The sequence below is a fragment of the Macrobrachium nipponense genome, chromosome 6 (genome assembly GCF_015104395.2).
Source record: "Macrobrachium nipponense isolate FS-2020 chromosome 6, ASM1510439v2, whole genome shotgun sequence".
In the NCBI taxonomy this organism is placed as follows: Eukaryota; Metazoa; Arthropoda; class Malacostraca; order Decapoda; family Palaemonidae; genus Macrobrachium; species Macrobrachium nipponense.
In genome coordinates, this window is record NC_061108.1 from 102,891,504 (window position 1) to 102,911,224 (window position 19,721).

The 19,721-nt window shown below is 36.2% G+C and overlaps 1 protein-coding gene and 1 long non-coding RNA gene across 3 annotated transcripts in view; one reads left to right on the forward strand and one right to left on the reverse strand.

Moving 5' to 3' along the window:
* LOC135216764 (uncharacterized) overlaps positions 1 to 3,821 on the reverse strand; it is a 115,332-nt gene extending 111,511 nt beyond the window's left edge. Inside the window, exon 1 of the long non-coding RNA XR_010314911.1 lies at positions 3,696 to 3,821. This is a non-coding gene — a long non-coding RNA (uncharacterized LOC135216764). The remainder of the gene's footprint in view (positions 1 to 3,695) is intronic.
* LOC135216761 (nose resistant to fluoxetine protein 6-like) overlaps positions 1 to 17,863 on the forward strand; it is a 38,925-nt gene extending 21,062 nt beyond the window's left edge. Inside the window, exons 9-17 of one of the 2 annotated variants that reach the window (XM_064252237.1) lie at positions 1,271 to 1,431; positions 5,137 to 5,308; positions 8,326 to 8,419; positions 9,859 to 9,958; positions 13,283 to 13,409; positions 13,693 to 13,888; positions 14,344 to 14,486; positions 14,801 to 14,912; positions 17,503 to 17,863. In XM_064252237.1, the coding sequence (XP_064108307.1) occupies positions 1,271 to 1,431; positions 5,137 to 5,308; positions 8,326 to 8,419; positions 9,859 to 9,958; positions 13,283 to 13,409; positions 13,693 to 13,888; positions 14,344 to 14,486; positions 14,801 to 14,912; positions 17,503 to 17,699 (1,302 nt within the window). In that variant the 3' untranslated portion in view covers positions 17,700 to 17,863. The remainder of the gene's footprint in view (positions 1 to 1,270; positions 1,432 to 5,136; positions 5,309 to 8,325; positions 8,420 to 9,858; positions 9,959 to 13,282; positions 13,410 to 13,692; positions 13,889 to 14,343; positions 14,487 to 14,800; positions 14,913 to 17,502) is intronic. The other variant, XM_064252238.1, reaches the window with a different exon arrangement.
* Positions 17,864 to 19,721: the final 1,858 nt, after the last annotated feature.

Consider the following 19,721-nt stretch of genomic DNA (forward strand, 5'->3'; position numbering starts at 1 on the left):
GCAAAATTGTGCCACTAGCCCCCTTGTGCTTTCTGTGATGTCACAGATGATGTCTAATGTGTTACTTTCCGCGGAAATATTAATGTAACAGGCTGCCTCTATAATTTCATTTGTTTTCTTAAGCTAGCCTATAATATTTATGAATTTTCTCAACAGACAGGAGACAAGACAAAATATCAGTATTTTGACTTATGGATTATGGATAGCTCCCATACTATAGTAGATTCACATCAACCGAGCATCTGATGTCTAGGCCAGTCTCTTACGACACTCCTGATTGGCTGTTGATAAGCCAATCACAGGGTTGGAAACTCTCAGTCTCTTGAGAGAGTTCACATAGTCAGGATGTATGTTCCACCTCTCCTAAGGGATACTTTTGAAAGACATATCCCTCAGGAGAGGTGGAACATGCATCCTGCTACGTGAACTCTCTCGAGAGACTGAGTATCCAGCCCTGTGATTGGCTTTCAACACCCAATCAGGAGCGTCGTATGCACGGTTGATGTGAATCACTATAGTAACCGTTTATCTTTCTTAGCACTTGCAACTACACAAGCTAGATATGCGTGCGCACACACACATATATAAATATACATATATATACACAGACATATGTATGTAATTGCATATGTATGTAAATATTTTTCAGTTGTATTCCACATAGGAAAATGAAAGATGTAAATGGTCAGAATATGCCCAACAATTTCGTCCTCCAATGGACTTCCAAGAAGAGGTCCACTGGAGGACGAAACTGCTGGGCATATTCTAACCATTTAACATCATTCATCTTCCTCTGTGGCATACAAGTGAATAACATATCTTCGTGTCTTGAAGATTACTACCACTATATATTATATATATATATATATATATATATATATATATATATATATATATATATATATATATATATATATATATATATATATAGTGGTAGTAATTTTTAAGACACGAAGATATGTTATTTACTTGTGTGTATAAATATATATATATATATATATATATATATATATATATATATATATATATATATATATACATGCAACTGTGATAACTACAATGCCCTCTTCACTTCTCGAATTCTTCACACTTTCTGGATACGCTTGTCACAACAAAGCCTGAAATCCAAGTGCAAGAATATGAAATAATTCTAGTCTCTAGCAGGACTCGAACCCGCAACGGAATAACAGGGAGAAGACACACCGCCAACCTGACCCCAAGAAAGATAGGAATGTACATAAGCCTCTTTTAACTATTGACTTTCTTCCAGAAAATGCGAGGCCTTCTCTACCAGACAGCACTCAATGGCTTTCCCAGTGTCGACACTTTCTTCTTCATCGGGGGATTCCTGATGGCCTACAGCGTTCTGAGGCAATACAAGAGGAGCAAAAGATTCAACCTCTTCCTCTTCTACTTCCATAGAGTTCTCAGGTACAACGTTGCTGATTTTTCACCCTTGAGGTAAAACAATTCCTTAGTTTCAGTTTTAGTGCACAAGGAATTTTCTGCCTCGAGAAAGAGGTCTGATGGTAATGATAATGGGTTTTTTAATATACATACATTCAACAAAGACTTCTAAACTTCCCAGTTAAATCGTGCTTTTGGATACACTTAATTCTGTAAACGTTAAATTCGAGCGTGTGAACGTATGAACGAATGTATAAATAGACTATAAGCTCTCCAGGTGGGATTTGCAGTGAGACCTGATATTTAAAATATTCATACATCTCATGAATGGCATTGATAGATTTGTTGATGATATTTAAAATGTCTCTTATATCTCGGTTATGTGGTCAATAGACTTGGTAATGATCAGGATCACCGTCCTCATCATATAAGAGGCATTTTAAATATCATCACCAAATCTATCAATAACATTCATGAGATATATGAATATTCTAAATGTCAGGTCTCACTGAACCGAACATGCGTTGGTTCAAATCCCACCTGGAGAGTTTATAGTCTATTTATACATTCGTTCATACGTTCACACGCTCGAATTTAACGTCTACAGAATAGTGTATCCAAAGACACGAGTTAACTGGAAAGTTTAGAAGTCTTTGTTGAATTTATGTACATATATATAAAAAAAACCATTATCATTACTATCAGACCTCTTTCTCGAGGCAGAAAATCCCTTCCGCATTAAAACTGACACTAAGGAATTGTTTTATCTCGTTTTTCTATCCGACAGTGATTATGAAACATTTCCATCTTAAATCATTATAATCTGTTAAACGAGGAAGCAATCTTTGCCTTATGTGATCTTTCTGAATTGCATTCCCATCCGCTATTCTCTCTGAAATGCTTGTCATATAAAATGAAATTGCTTTCAACATTTTCTAAACTGATTAAAAAGACCCCTGCGGATGTTATAGTTCACACTTAATTTTTAGTATTTAGATTTTGTGGCTTAAATTTGTACTCTCTTGAGTCCTGTGCTTTTTTTCTACTCTTTTCAGTAATGACAAAAATTCTTCATGTTCCATTTGCCCTGATGCTGCTAACATTTCTTTTGTCTATGGTCTAACTTTTTACTTTCATCGAAGCTTTTAAAAATCTTCCTACAAATTAGGGCGAATACCTAATTTAAAAAATTGCTCCGAGGAAAAATCACAATAACGCTTCATCTCCTAAATTCCTCTATAACACTTCTACAAAACCAGCTACAGCCATTAGTGAGAGTGTAAAAGCGTGCAGAAAAAGATGTTGTGAAATAAGGGTTATACAAATACATAAATGCTAACGCTATTCCTTCCCTGAACAGGAATTTTAATCATGTCTAATTAATGTGTGCTCTTCATTCATAACTTGGTATCTACCTCAGCCTGAAAAATACCCGAGTTTGTGTGCTTATAACCTGGATAATTTACAGAATTCATATGGCAGTGAACCTGAAGTCGGTGGACATGACACGAATGACTGCCTACTCTCCTCCTTGTTTATAAATTTAACTTTCTTGTGATATGTCCTCCACTTTCCTGCATACCTAAACCCTTCTCTGGTCTAGAATTTCATCTAAGCACTTCTTATACTCAACACTTCAGTGGTCCTATTATGATTCAGACATATCTCTAAATCATTCCACTCACTGACCTTATCAACTTTTACTCTCCGTGTATAAAAATGCATTGAAACTTTCATATATAAACCACTTTGTTTCATCAAATCTTGTGCCGCCGTAATTCTTACACTGTATCTTGCTTGTCTTGAATCAACATTAGATGAAGTCTCTCCTGACACATTAACATTTCCAATCCCTCCAGTCCACTGATATTTTGTTGTCCTTTTTATTATTTATATAATTACTCCCCGCAAGTAATGCCTCCAATTTCCTTGCATAACTTAATTATATGCCACATTTATATATTCAAACTCAGCCCTTTCTCCGGGTGGTTGTAAATCAGATTTCACAACCTACCAATCACTTTATATAACAAACAGCGCAAAACAGTACACTGGTATTGTAAAACAAACACAAAATATTCCTCAAATGCTGTAGTGCGGAGGACCTGTGATTCATAAACCGTTCTATACCCCATTCCTCCACTACTTTAGCCTGTATCTTCCTCTTCTTAACAACTTCTATTCAAGCCACATGTAACGTAACAAAATATTTATCTTAGCTTAGTTCTGATACTTCGTTTATATAATAAACATCTACAACTCTACCTGTATAATTAGTGGTTACATACCTGTTGTAAGTGGAAATCTGGATACGTTCTCATGAAAATATGGGGGGATGAAAGGGACGACCTCTGAGCAATCCCTTGCTCTCTAACTTCCATGAGAAGTTCACAAGTAAATTACAACCCGATCTGAAAATTTCATGAATGATGATTTGGCTGCTACAATCTACAGGTACAAAGCAAAAATAAATAAATAAAAGATAAAGAAACAAATCGCCAAGGAAAGAAAATATCTCCTACATATATCCTTGAAAACTCTCTTCGTTTTACCAGACCACTGAGCTGATTAACAGCTCTCCTAGGTCTGGCCCGAAGGATTCGATATTTTTTTACGTGGCTAGGGACCAATAGGTTACCTAACAAAGGGACCTACAGCTTATTGTGGGATCCGAACCATGTTACATCGAGAAATGAATTTCTATCACCAGAAATAAATTCCTCTGATTCCACAATGGAAGCCCACAGAACAGAGGCTATAATCATCTGCACAGTATGCTATGTATAGTAATTAAGGTTACGGCTGCCACTGTTAGAGTTTCTTCCCTTGTCCCCTTGATAGAGAAGATAATTACAATTACAAGGCAAGTGATAATGGAGTCTACATGGAAATGTGTCAGAAAAAACACAAGACAATAGAACAATGTCAAAATATGGATTAAAGGACAGAAAAGGTCTTGAAGTAGAGGTGACCAACTCATCAAATCCAAAAGGAGAATGGATAACTGTCACGTTAGAAAATCTCAAAGGAGCTCTTTTCAAATTGATTCTGAACATGGTACTGCTAAGATTATATGAATATGTATAGGTGTGGACACTTTCAAAACCTAACTGTGCATGGAAAAATACCGACTACATTTGTGATGTGAATTCACTACCTGTCCCACCAAGTCTTACTATGCAACACAAATTAAAAAGGAAAAATCCTAAAATTGAAATTTTCTGTTGTAGCAAAAACCTGCCATCCAGAAATAACCAAAAAGTAAAAATCATTTGCGTGCTTACACACAAAAAACTTTTATTACAGGTAACATATATAAATATATATATATATATATATATATATATATATATATATATATATATATATATATATAAAGAGCCAGCAGGAAATATGAAAAGCAGCAGTACCTAGCGCTTTCGTGTATTCTTAATACACCTCATCAGGGTACAATATATAAAAGAAAAGTTTTGGACACTTCTTCTTTACTTTTATATATTGTACCCTGATGAGGTGTATCAAGAATACACGAAAGCGCTAGGTACTGCTGCTTTTCATTTTTCCTGCTGGCTTGATATACAATCTTCACTTGTTACTTGTGATCGTATAAAAAAATTATATATATATATATATATATATATATATATATATATATATATCTGTGTAAACTGAATTCTGTTCAGGTGCTGAATATTTAACCGGCAAGTTCATCTTCTTTTATTCAACCAGGTTAGTACCGCCAATTCTGCTGACTGCCGGACTGTATGCCACTGTTGCCAAATACTTCTTGGGTGGCCCTTTGGCGTCGATATGGAATTACACCAGAGACATATGCCAACGAAACTGGTGGATGGATGTCACCTTCGTTAGTAATTTTGGATGGCTGTTTGACGAGCAATCGGTAAGTTTACTTGGGAATAAAGTATGAACTTCGCTGTAAATTCATGCCATATATTTGTAATAATGCAGCACTATGTATGTTACTGATATAGATACGACTACTTGGGAAACGAGTAGAATCTTGCATGGACTCTAAATATAAACGCATGATTATATATACAAACACACACAGGGTTCCGCGCTTATATGACAAAGAATGGGGCGTCTTGGTAATTCTTTACTTTATTCTTTCATTAACATGAATGGTGAGCCGTGCGGGGATCTTTCTCAGTTATTATATGTATCTTGGCCTTGGCCTTGTAGCATTTCCATTTTCCAGTGAAGTCGGCTTTACCCGAGATGACCATTTTTCTGCTTAGCATTTCTAATTTGGAGAGTCGCTCGCTACAGGAAATTTCAGAGCACCGCAAATTATTCATCAGATGAGGTGACATGAGGGTTGCAAAAGGTCTTGCATTCCCGTCTCTCCTTTCAAATTTTTTAAGGCTCGCGATATATATACATACATACATACATACATACGTACATTACACACACACATACATGCATATTATGTGACTTCTTAAATTATATTCATTTAACTCGTCTTTCTCGCTTTGGTTAGTTGAAAAACCAGCAGTTTTGTCCATCATAGTCATTGTATATTACATCCATACACATATACATAAAAATATACATGTATAAAAACTGCTTTTGACTTCAGTATTCATTCCAGCTAGACACGCTGTCATGAGTGACGTGAACGAAAGTAACTAAGAATTGGGGCTGTCACCTCCCTTTGAAGTGTCCAAAACTTCTTCGAGGTTCAAAGGTGGAAAGTTAAGGGAAAAATGAAAAAGCAAACTCACAAAATAGTTAACGCCTGAAGGGAAGGGAATTTCTAGGAGAGTGGAACATCATCAAAGTATATATCATCGATTCAAATACTATTTACAAAGGATTGAGAGACAGGGAAGCTTGTGCAACATTCGTCCCTGGAAATACGATCTGCAATATAATAATTAACATTACAGATATCAACAAAATGCTACATGATATTCCCAATGAGTTGAATGGATTAAGAATGTATCTGCTAACGTTTTCTCAGCCTCTAACTGTTATTCTTAAGCTTCAAGAAGTCACAGTAAGATGGCCTGTCCTTCCTTGTAACATATGAAGTGGAATACTGTAGAGAAGATGTCAGATATAAACGTTCTTGCGCTGCTGTAGCACTTCTTGTCGGTACACTTAGTTAAGCCAAGTCATTCTGTAAGCTCTGAGCTTCATTGCCGAACCCTTGGTTTCACAGCCAAGTTCGGCAGCCAATTACAAAGCACGTGTACATACGTCTTCCGAATTACCTGGTCACGCAGCCCGGGTCACAGACTGATCCCTGTAAATACATTTCCACCCATAATCCGTATCAAAAGTAGGTCAGATTCCGAAAGCCATTATTCTCTGGGCATCTCAATGTAAACTTGTACTTACAGTCCACTAACAAATAGTCAGCATCTGACCTTAAAACTGGTCAAAATTGTGGGGATAACCAATGGAAGGGTTGTCCGATGGGCTGAGCCATTAGTTCTAAAATAATACTGAGCGACGGCACAGCGCCCTGACTTATCAGGTTACATATAAAGACATTATCAATTTTTACTGATCTTTGTATCGATGATCCACGTGCTGGGTAGTAAATATTGTTAAAGAAATCCCACGTTGGTAGGGATTCATTAGACAAGACTCCTCTCTTATCTACGGAGGAATAATGATTTATGCAGTTCGTTAGCTTAAAAGGAAGACCCTCTAAGGTCATGATGCTATCATACTTATTTCAGCAGAAAATATAGCTAAAAATGATTCACTTCAGTTAGCTGTGTAAGTTTCTTTCATTCAGATGTTTCGGTGATGTAAATAGCACTGGAAATGAGTGATTTTATTAGGACCCCTGAAATTTCTCTGTTCCAAAAATACGCCTTTATGTAAGATTTTATTGCCAGCTGAAGTGAATTCACCAATCGACTTGATGCTCTTAATCATTCTTTTCTGATAACTTAAAATGATTCTTAATGACCTTCTTCCGAATGAATATGAGTGATGCACCAAAAGCCCATCTATAAGACCACCAAATGACTTGATGGTAACCCGAAGAGAGAGGTCAGTAATGAACACATAAGATTCTACGGTGATTTGACTGACAGATAGGCAATATCAGACCATCATATTAATAAGTCAAGAGCAATTACTATGGCCAATACAATGCTTCAACTACCTACTAAACTACCTACTACCTGAACAAAGCTTCTGAACATCGCGATGGTGCACATCAACAATGTGTCGTGAATTTTCTTTTGAGAAAGGAAACAGGCTGTTGCATATCTCTAATACACTCACATCAAGGGAATGGAATGTCACTTAGTTCTTACTAAAACACTGGGATTTTTATTGTTGTGTTGTTTTTTCTTATGGATAAGGGCGTGGACCTGCAACCTAATCCCAGACTAATTGCTAAGAAACGGATGAATAACACTTAGTAGAGTCAATTCCTGCTAAGTTGAAAGTCAAATTTTATTATTATATATATATATATATATATATATATCATATATATCTATATATCTATATTATATATATAAATATATATATATATATATATATATATTATATATATGTGTGTGTGTGTGTGTGTGTGTGTATGAATCACGAAGATATGGAACGTGATAGGTGTATAAATAAAAGCAAATACCATACGGAAAACGTGAAACGACGGAGTGGTTGTTGCGTGCTAGGTCTTCCGACACACTGGTCCTTTACTGGTTTGCTAGTCAAGGACCGATGTGGTATTTGTTTATTAGATATATATATATATATATATATATATATATATATATATATATATATATATATATATATATATATATATAATAGATATATATATATATAATATGAGAGAGAGAGAGAGAGCGAGAGAGAGAGAGAGAAGAGAGAGTGAGTGGGGCTCGTCAAGTCCTGCTATAAATTATATGCGACTTTTTTTTGCAGTGTCTTGGGCAGTGCTGGTACCTGGCAGTCGATTCTCAGCTGTATCTCGTAGCACCATTGATACTACTGCCGATCTTGTATAATGAGAGACTTGGTAATTATCGTACTGAACTCCTAAATTGCTTGGTTATTATGTCCTACGCGAATGAAGCTTGTTTCAAATAACATTAATTGAAGCTATCACATGTCATGTGCAGCAACTCTTCTTTAATTTGCATAAATTTTATTCCTTCGAGAGAAAACAGAACAACTATATAATAAATGTTGAGTAATACAACTCTTGCGAAATTATCAGCACTTCATGTTTATAATTTCACACGCACACACACATATATATATATATATATATATATATTATATATATATAATATATATATATATATAATATATATATATATATGTTATATATATATATATATATATATATATATATATATATAATAATACACGCACACACAAGCACACAACACACACACACACACACACACACACACATATATATATATATATATATATATATATATAATATATATATATATATATTATATATATATATATGAGTCTGATTACATCACTGTGATTCATATATACACGTATTAAGCTACAAATGCCCTTTAATATCTAATTCGCTCTACCTCGGAATCAATATATTTTCATATATGTCAACTGAAGGGGAATTTTTTGTTGATAATAATTTCGTCGCCTCCCGGAGCGAACCTAGGAACCAAGAAATCGGGACGTACAGTGAAGCGCCTTTAACCACACAGCTACTTCTCGTGGTAGCTGTGTGGTTAAAGGTGCTTCACTGTATGTCCTGATTTCTTGGTTCCTGGTTCGCGCCCGGGAGCCGAAGGAATTATTATCAACTAAAAAAATTCCCCTTCAGTTAACATATGTATATATATGAAAAAATATTCATTCTGAGGTAGTGCGAGTTAGATATTAAAAGACGTTGGTAGCTAAAGCGTATATATATATATATATATATAATATATATATTATTATATCTATATATGTTGGATCAGTAAATTTTTCCATGGAATTGAAGGTCGTTCTCAGCTTGTTTCCAGCATCGTTCAGTTGTTATCAAGTGTATTTTTCTATCTGTTTCATTCTGACGTATTTTTTATTCCTTCGTATTTTTTATTACTGGTTTTTGTCTCAACGTTTACAGGTTATCAGGGAGTACTGAATCCATGTACTAAATTCTAAAGATCCTCTTTAATGTTTGTTCTGTTAAGCAAATCGCTAAAAATTGCCCATCTTCATCCTTATGATGAAGGGTGATCATCTAAAGGTCGAACTCCAAGTAAACTGTAAAAATTGTGGCGAAAATCAGAACAAAATAGTGAGGGTTCTCACATTTGAAAAGGGACGCTTTAACAATTATGAGAACCTTTAATCAGAAAACAGTGTAGCACTGGTCCAGAAGTTTTTGTCATGTATCAGGTCTTAGGACAGTTTGAGGCATAAAAAATCGAAATGAATGCTTTACGAATAATTGTTTGATCCTTTTCGTCGTCCACTTTCTAGGGATGGTATGGCTCTATATTGTGACAATGGCTTCCTTCATTGTACCCGCTGCAGTGAACTATGCCTATGATCTGCCACCTACAAGCTTGTTACTTGATCCGTAAGTATTACGTTCTCTTGTAATAAGAAATCCTTTAATTTACTTTTATCCTTTATTTTCTTCTATTTCGAGAACAAAATGTTTTGTTTGTGGCTTTTGTTCTTGCATTATTGTTTTTAAAAAACTGTGAAAAGATGGTCACTAAGATTTATGTGGTATCTGAAGCATTAGAGCTATATTTCTCCAGCACAGCGTGGATTCAGGAACTTGAGTTCTGACACAGATGTGTTAGTGTTAGTTCATAAAAAATCATCCACACGAGAGGCCTCTGCATGAAAGTTACCCCATTCCAGGGTCTTTCTGAATCCAGCAAAGGCGTATGACACCAAGAGGAGGTATGGCATTTGAAAATACCTCAATTACTGTGAGATATTAACAGTTTTACTGCTAATTTCAAACGCATGTGTGATGCACTAAAAACTTCCTTGGCATTAACCCACAGCAAGATGCTGTTGTGTATCTGTACACTGATGTCTGCCAATCTAATGCTGCAGTTGGCTTTTTCCTGACATTGGGCACAGCAGCTCTTTAAAAAGCATGTCCTTTACATTCCCTGCTGAACTATATACTACCGTTTGAGTTGAGTTGAATATAGAATTTAGGACATGAGGTCACTCAGCGCTAAAATGAAAATTGACAATAAAAGGTTTGATAGATGCAACAGGAGGAAAACCTCGCAGTTGCACAATGAATCAAGTGTTAGGAGAGGTACAGTAAAAGGAACGAAAGTGGTTGCAGCAAGGGGACGAAGGCACGCTACAAAGAACCTTAAGTAATGCCTACAGTGCACAGCATGAGGTCTACTGACGGTTCTATAGGTGGCCGTGCACTAACCCCCTAAGGGGTACTGCCGTTTGAGAATTTTAATACCAAGCATCCTTTGGTAATAGAATTCTTGGAATGGTAATTTTCTTCAAGCAGTCACTTTAAGAAAGTTTTCCTTTAAGCAGTCATTTTAGGGAAGTTTTTCTTTAAGCAGTCATTTTAGGGAAGTTTTTGGCCACTGAACTTTTAATGGCTGGGTAACTCCAGCCACTTGTGTAAAAGTAATCGGTTCTTACCGTGCAGCGTTTGCTGGTTGAATAATTGAACCATGGGGACCAATAACCGAGAACCTTGGCATAAAGGGTAATTACTGTTCACTGTGGTTCTTGAAAAGAATATCGTATCAGATACAAGTGGTATAAGCTTGTGGGGAAAGCAGGATTCCTACTTTTTATCATTTTGTATAATTGTTAATAACTTACTATCTATAGTTCTGTGGATGTAAGCTGAGAATTTATTTGTAAAGTTTTTATCGATTACATTTACCAACTTGCATAGGTGAACAGGTTCTCTTGAAACGCAACCCAAGTCCAAGATCCGATACAAGTCTTATTGCGAGAGAGATCCTAAAAATGCAGAAAAGATATATACACATTTCAAAAGCAACAACGATTCGTTGATTGCAGACCAATGCTCATATTTTCAACCATCTGTTATATCATATCTCAAAGCTCCCTGCACTGAAGGCTTAATCAAATTAAGAAGAAAGACCATGGCAAGGTCCCCAGTGTTACTAAGTGAGTATTTCTCAATCTCTGCCAGAGATAATACAGCATATTCTACTTTTTTTATGTCAAAATACCCCTGATGTCTAGCAGTATCTTTCATGACGTTTTGAAAATGAATGAAATTTATAGCTTAATTCATAGTGTTATACTAATTAACTATTCCATACATGACAAAAAAATCAAGACTATTCACATGGTTTTACTGTTATATAACATTTCATTTTTGTAGCACGCTGTCTCCGTTTCATGAAGCTACACCTAGGTTAAGGACTTAACTGCATGACTTAACTGCATTATTTTCTGTGCTATGTATTTGGCCCCTTTAGTCACAAAACTTACATGAAAATTCTTCATTTCATGACCTCATATATCTGATTTACTTCAGCTGCAATAGTAGATGCAAAGGAATCAGATTGTATGTGGCCTGCATGGTCTGCACTTTGTGGACACTGGAATCAAGTCTAAACACAGATTTTATGTGATTCACATGATCCCAACATTCCAGTTGGTCAACTGTATAATCTGTATGCCAAAAGTTGCTTAAAATAAGTTTATATTACCACTGCATAAAATACTGTCACCCAACATCCAAAAATATCTAGGCTAAATTCCTTGATTATCTGCCTGAATGAGGAAAACATCAACGTCTTCCTACGTTGGTAATCAAGTTCATTTGTAAACCTGGACCCAATGTGGAAATTTTGGGAGTGCTATGCTCACGCCTATGAAGGAGGCAATCAGACAGCTTAAAAACAACCTTCATTCAATCAAGAGAATGGGCAACAGGGAGGTACAAAAGTGAAATTTTTAAGCTTTCCAGACTAGAAAATAGTATTCAGGATTATGTTCCCTTGCTTTGTATGCTAGAGATTGGGAACCTGAATGCAGTAACCCTGTATAACATACTAAACAGCATGAACGATTTAGTTATAAGCAGATAGGACATGTGTACAAACCTGAAGAGACAGGTAGGAGAAATATCAGTACGCATCAATAAAGGAAAAGAAGTGAGCCTATAAACACTTAGTCATATCACCTACGTAAATGGGACATTCGCGCGTTTCAACATTCCAGGAACTAGAACAGATCTCAGAACTTTTAACAAGTGATGGAGATGTTTAATACTGGGAACAAGTAAGAAACTTCCGAACTCTACCTCAGAATGTTTTCTGGCATAAACTTTAAGTAATAATTGGAAGAAGAGTTGTTCTTCACGATCGCTCAGTAAAAGTTTCCATCTGAATCTTCAGCTGCGCTAGACCGATGCCACCTGTGGTAGAGAGGATTAATAAAAGACTCTCCATAGATGAAGAAGTGAACTCCTTAAACCTAGGCGCGTTGCTCATACAAAACCTTCCTGTTCGAAGAGAAACTAGGCGTTGCCATCTAACTCTTTACAGAGACACGGCGAAATAAATGAAATAGAACAGCTTATAATTGGGACTAATATCTCCAACTGTTAGAAGAGACTTGGTTTTCTCGAAGTAGAAAATAATGATTACATTCCTCCCTAAGAGTCAAAATTATATATAGATTATCATATAAATAAATGCACAAATTGGCAAGAGGGAGCACATTTCTCAATAACAATATACTGTATATCAAAAGGCAGTGAACACGAGAAAAATAGGAGCATGAAAATGTTAACAGCAATGTCTTTTCCATTTCACTTAGACATTCTCAGGCAGCAGTTTAATCATTCAGTGTTATGGCAATTGCAGCCTTATATATCGAGCAATACCTAGACTTTATAGTCCCATTTTCCTCACAGGAAAGGCACGGACTTCTTCAACTATAACTACTGTGCGCCATGGTGTCGCGCTGGTCCTATCTATATTGGTATCTGGCTCGGAGTCTTTATGGCAAATAACGGATCACAGAAGAGTAAGCTGAAACCGGTAAGATGAAGTATATAACACCCGTTTTTATCAGACTTCAGTTGCTAGGTTGTCTCTCTCGCCATTTTGTTTTGCTTTGTCAATCTTTCAGTAGAGGCATTATTCTGGTGACGACCTCAAAATCCAAATAAATGTCATATTTGTTAACCTGTCTAAGCAATACAGTGAAATCTGAAATTTCTACATCAACAACTAGCTGTTGCAGTTAACCATAAGTGAGATTCTAGGGCCATGCATTGCACCGATATTCCCTTCTTCTTCTGATATCTGCTTTGGTAAACAGTGGGAAGTTCTGGCCGGATGGACGGTGGCAATTTTAACTGGTCTCATGGTAGTGTACGGTGTTTGGTCATACAACGTCTACCCACGTAAAATACCGTATGACGTCATGACTCAATTGCTATATGGTGGACTACATCGTCCTGCCTGGGCTGCTGCGCTTGCGTGGGTGGTCTTTGCTTGCTACAATGGCTATGGAGGTAAGTAATGATGTATTCTCCCTCCTTCCTACTCTCTCTTCTCTCTCTCTCTCTCTCTCTCTCTCTCTCTCTCTCTCTCTCTCTCTCTCTCTTCTTAAAACATAACGAATCAAAATTAGTTGATGTAGACCTTTAACTTCTGTTATTTATTTTGGGTCGCAAAAAAAAAAACATTTTTATCTGCTATGAAAATTATTTGAGTTCGTTTTTATTACATTGCTGGCGTGAGGCATGAAATAGACAAATAAGAGAAAGAACACGACAGTAATTTCCATTCTCAGAATGTTACAATAAATTAACAACTAAAAGGGAAGGTTAAGCACCATAAGTATACTCTTAAGATCATTTGCAAAACAAAACCTTCATTTGATATACAATTGATTTTACGGAAACGAAACACATTTAAATCCCTGATTCACACATTATCTGCATAAATTCATCTAACCCTGTTTCAGGCTTCATCGATGACTTTTTGTCACACCCTGTATGGCAACCGATAAGTCGCCTCACGTATTCCATCTACCTGGTGGCATTATCTCTGCAGGGGGCAATTACTTACAACACCAGAATACAATTTTACTTCGACCATTACTCTAAGGTAAACCGACATTAGAACTTACGTTTCCTCCCTGACTCTGGACATAACTGACTCAAGGAAGTCTCTTTCGCAACACACACATGGTCGTATACATAGAATCGTATACATAGAATGTAAATGCTTTACTGAATAAAATTAAATGACTCTTGAGGAGGTAATGGCAAAGTTCATCTGAAATCAAACTTCTTTGGAAGGTCAGTGATTTGTCGTCAGAAAGCAGCTTTTGATCAGAATTACACATATTTACCATTTGGTATTATAAAACCGAGAATGGAATATTTTATTAAAGAATAACTCTCTCTCTCTCTCTATAGGTATTGGAGACTGTAGGGGCAATAGTCATGTCAGTGATACCAGCTATACTCGTTTCCATCACTGCCGAATCTCCTATCATCGGGATAGAAAAACTCCTCTTCAGACGTCCTGGTGAGTTCACAGCCTCTCTTTGGGTTTGTGTTTCATATTAAACTGTGTGAACCAGAAGCGAGAGAACTGCATGTGGATAAAGCTACACAGGGAGAAAGGCTGATTCCAACGTACTTAAAAAATAAATGAGTCTATTTTCAACAAAAGACTTAGGCACGGCAAAAAGGAAAATAATGCAGTAAAATTCCAGCACAATTCAATGGCAGAATATGTTTTCCGAGTAATTCTATGAAATGAAACAAATCAGGTAGCTCTCCTTAGACGTGACGCTCTGGACCACGGGTACTGTCCTCTGTGAAAGAGCATGCGAGTGATTCCTTGCTCCTGGGATGGAATAGCAAGGAATAGTTTGTCTTGCCTGAAGGTTGGCCAAGGAATTTAGGGTTTTACAGGTGATTTCGTTTATCTTGAAGGCTTATCGCTCATACTAGCTTCAAATTAAAATTTGGTACTGAGTATTGAATGAGCGACATAATATGAATGAATAAGTCTCGAATTTCACATAAGCTGTCCTCAAGTAGAGATTAGCAACATGCTAAGATGATCATTCAAAATTTAATTAAATAAAAAGTATCTAAGAGATTGTTTCAGGTACATCACTTTAATGGCTTACTGAATATCACAATAGATTCCTGGTTTTCCAACTTGTAACCCCCAGCAGAAACGACTAATAGCTGGAATGATATATTAAGAGAAAGTCAGAGCGAGGGGAATGTGTGTATGAATCTAAACTTTTTAAAAATTAAATTATTAAATTATTAGGGAGGATCGTAAATGTGAGTGGAAAGTTCAGCAATGGACGAAGAAAAATATGACGAATAATAGTAAACCAATAGTTTTAAGCTGAAAAAGTTACATTATGTATACATAAACACACACAAAATCCACGGTTGAAAGGTAATTGAAACAGGGACTTGGAATAAGTACTTTCGTAGCATATTCTACATTTTCAAGTTCACACTGAATATAAAAAAAGTTGACTGGCCTTTATTTACAAAACAGAAGGAGGCCTGTCAAATTCTTTTATATTCAGTGCGAACTTGAAAATGTAGAATATACTACGAAAGTACTTATTCCAAGTCCCTGTTTCACTTACCTTTCTGCCCCGTGGATTTAAGGATATTCTCAAGTACGTGTGCCTTCGTGCTACATTGGATATATATATATATATATATATATATATATATATATATATATATATATATATATATATATATATTATATGAATAACTTGATCACGAAGTATATAAAACGTGATGCTATATAAAAATAAAGTTTTTTCCTTCGTGGCAAAAACCCTTTATATATATATATTAATATATCTTATAATAATATATATAATATTATATATATATGTATATATATGATATATATAGATATATATATATTAGATATATTAATATATTTTGAGTATGGCGGCTAGTGTCGTAAGAGCCATTTAAATGTTGCGGGTTCGCGCCTCCCCGTGAGCGAGGAAATATCACTGGCTCTGTATCATGATCAATTAGTGCTGCAGTGTGGGCTCTGCGATGGGAGGTTGGAACCAACATTCTTTGGAAGCTTGAATTTCAAGTCAACGGCCAGAGCCTCTGTCCTTGTCTCATGTGAATTTTTCATCTACTCTCATAATAATTATTATAATACATATACACTCATATATACATGTATAGATATTAAACATGTTAAATCTAATGGTTTAAGAAGGAAACTGACTGAACGTTAATAAGAGTCCACTATTGAGAGAAACATGAGCTACTGTTGTTGGTTGATGATTAAAAAATGGAAGCGCAGAGCTCCGAATTGCAATCGGAAGAAGAAGTAAGACTACTTTAAGTTCGTTGAGATCAGTCACGATGGTTTTTATTAAAGCGGGGAGTAGTAACAGATTTAAAGATTTTGTAGAACAAGAGAACGTATCAAGGTGTAACAAATCTAGAATAATGAAAGAGATAACTGTGCCAGAAGTCCTATAGAGAAGTGCAAGTGTGAAAACCCCCGGTTTTGTTGGATATAATTCTGCATTTCTTCCTTTTATTGCATTATATTAGGATATAGTGGTCCCTACCAATATGTTTCTTAGTATAATAGTGATCAGAATGAGTAACAAGCATAAGCTAATTTTTTATCCTACAGAGGTGCGATCAGTTTTGTCTAACTTGTTCAATATTACTTGGTTTTATGACCTTTTCTAGGATCTTTATTTATGTCTTGGATCTACTACAACGAGTAGCTCAATGCTCTCCATGAATCAAAAATAAAATGTCAAATGATTTTATTTATAAGGCAGGAATGACCATAACAATACACTGAACATGTCACTGTTTTATTATAACTTTGTTTTGGAAAATTCAATATGAGAATTCGACAGTAACTGGCTCTTGTTACTCTCCTTCCATAAGAAAAAGAATGAATTGTCACTCGATTTAATTCACAAGGTAAACATGGCCAAACAAAAGCCTGAACATGTCAATGCATTATTATCATTTTGCAGTGTAAAATTCAATATGCTGACAGTAATGCAGTAACTGCTCTTGTTACTTCACATCCACTAAAAAGGGAAATTAACTGTCAACTCTGACATTTCACGCAGCAGGCAGAGGGGAACGAAGGCCGAAGGAGCCGAGTCATCTCGAGGGTAGTGACAACAAGGCTTTTGAGCAGGCGACGGAACTCAAGGAAATGGAAGTCCCGGCCGCTGAGGTCAACGGAATTCAGCGAAATGGCAGTTCAGGGTCACCTCCCCCTTACTGCGAGGTTGAGGTACTCGAGTCATCCTCTAAATTATAGTTTACCTTTGTATTTTTTTCTTATCGAGGTTGCTTCCTGCTTTACAGTTTTCGTTTCAAGATACTATATTTCAGTAACAATTAAAATCTAGTTTTATAAAATTAACACTCAATGACGCTGTTGTCTGTAATAGAAGAAAAAGACATCAGCAAATTATGAACATATCTGTTTGTTTTATTTCCCCAGACGTGTAAGAATTATTCAGTTCACATCTGACATATTTTTGGTTTGAATATAAAACATGTAAAAACAATGGAGTAGTGTGAAAAGGCATAAATGTTAATCAGACAGAAACTTATAACTTTTCAATTTAATTTATACCAATGAAGGCATATTCTGGAAATCAGCCGCTATGTCACTCCTGGCTACAGCCTCTCCTTAATCTTCTTAATCGCTGGTTTGGAGGAAGATTATATCAAACTGAATCCCAGGCTCCTTTCCAGAGGTTTATCGTATTATTTTGTTTAATCAGTACTGATTCTTTCAACTGGGTTTTGAACTGACAATTGCTGCTATAAATTATATGTTACATATTCCAGTTTATTTTGTGATTATGACTGTTTGTGGTTAAAAACTGAGCTCTGCAGTCCGTATCTTATTGAACGTTCAGGTACCTAACTGCTTCCTGTACACATATTGACTATCAGATAACAATCTTTAGTTCCACATACTTTTACAGTGGCTTAAAAATAAGTTTCTCAGCAACTTTATAGACAGCACAGGGAGAACAGAGATTGGCTTGTACTAGTGCATTCTACAGATATGCCACTCTTTGGCTCATCCAGAAAGATACTACGTCAGCATAAAACTCTATACGACCTAGTAATCTTGGGAGACAACACACAAGAAACTTTTTTAAAAAACAAAGGGAAGAAAGCATCAGGATCTTCTCCATCCCAGCTATCAAGATTATGCAGAATTTTCTCTACATCCCTGAATCGAAATGCAAATTTTGTAAGAATAGGTTCAGGATGGCAAGTATCAGGGAGAGGGACATCCTCAGCCGATTGCTTAGCTTCAAAAGCTCGATGAAGCAGTTTTGCCTTTTCTAGGGCCTACTAGTAACCAATCTGCCATCATCTGTTAGTAATGGTGGAATGGAAGACGAGCCTGACCCAAAGATAGATGATGCCAGTTTGGACCACCAAAGATGAGGCTGAGTAATTCCTTCAAGTTTTCTCTTCATGGAATTGTAATTTCTCTCGGCTGTATGGTAAGTTCTGTTCACAACACGGCAAGACTTAACAAAAATGGTGTAATTTTCATTTGAATGAATTCGTCTCCATTCGTTGAATTTGGTCTGTTTGTCATGGTAGGCTCGTCTACATGTATCATCAAACCATGGCTGATTATTTGTCTGGAATTTTATGACCTTACGTAAGGACATATCTATATCAAAAGAGCCACTAGCATTTCATTTAGCTTCTTCTTGGGATCAGGATCTACTATAGCGTTTGAAATATTAAGTGACGAACGCTCATTGGCGTGGTTGATATGGTCTTTGCCTGTCACCTCTGTGGCCGCGAGTTCGATTCTCGGTCATTCCATTGAGAGGTCTGAGATGTGTATTTCTGGTGATGACAGAAGTTCACTCTCGACGTGGTTCGGAAGTCACGTAAAGCCGTTGGTCCCGTTGCTGAATAAACACTGGTTCCGTGCAATGTAAAAACACCATACAACAAGAAATATTAAGTGACTGACAGGCTTCAATAATGCGATCCCAATTGGCTCTGGAATTTAGGCAGACCGTTTTTCCAATGGAGGAATTATGAATAGACTGATTGACAGATACGTCCATCTCAAGGGTGCAATGATCAGAAGTCCATATATATTCACAGACCTTGGATTTCACAATGGCTGGAACATCTGTGAATATGAGATCTAATCTATTACCAGATACGTGCACGGGTTCTTATGAAATGTTCTTATGAAACTGACGAAATTTTCTGAGTATTTTGGATTCATACGGCTGTCTGCCCAAATAGTGGCACAGCGTCTTTAATTGCATGTATATAATGCTTT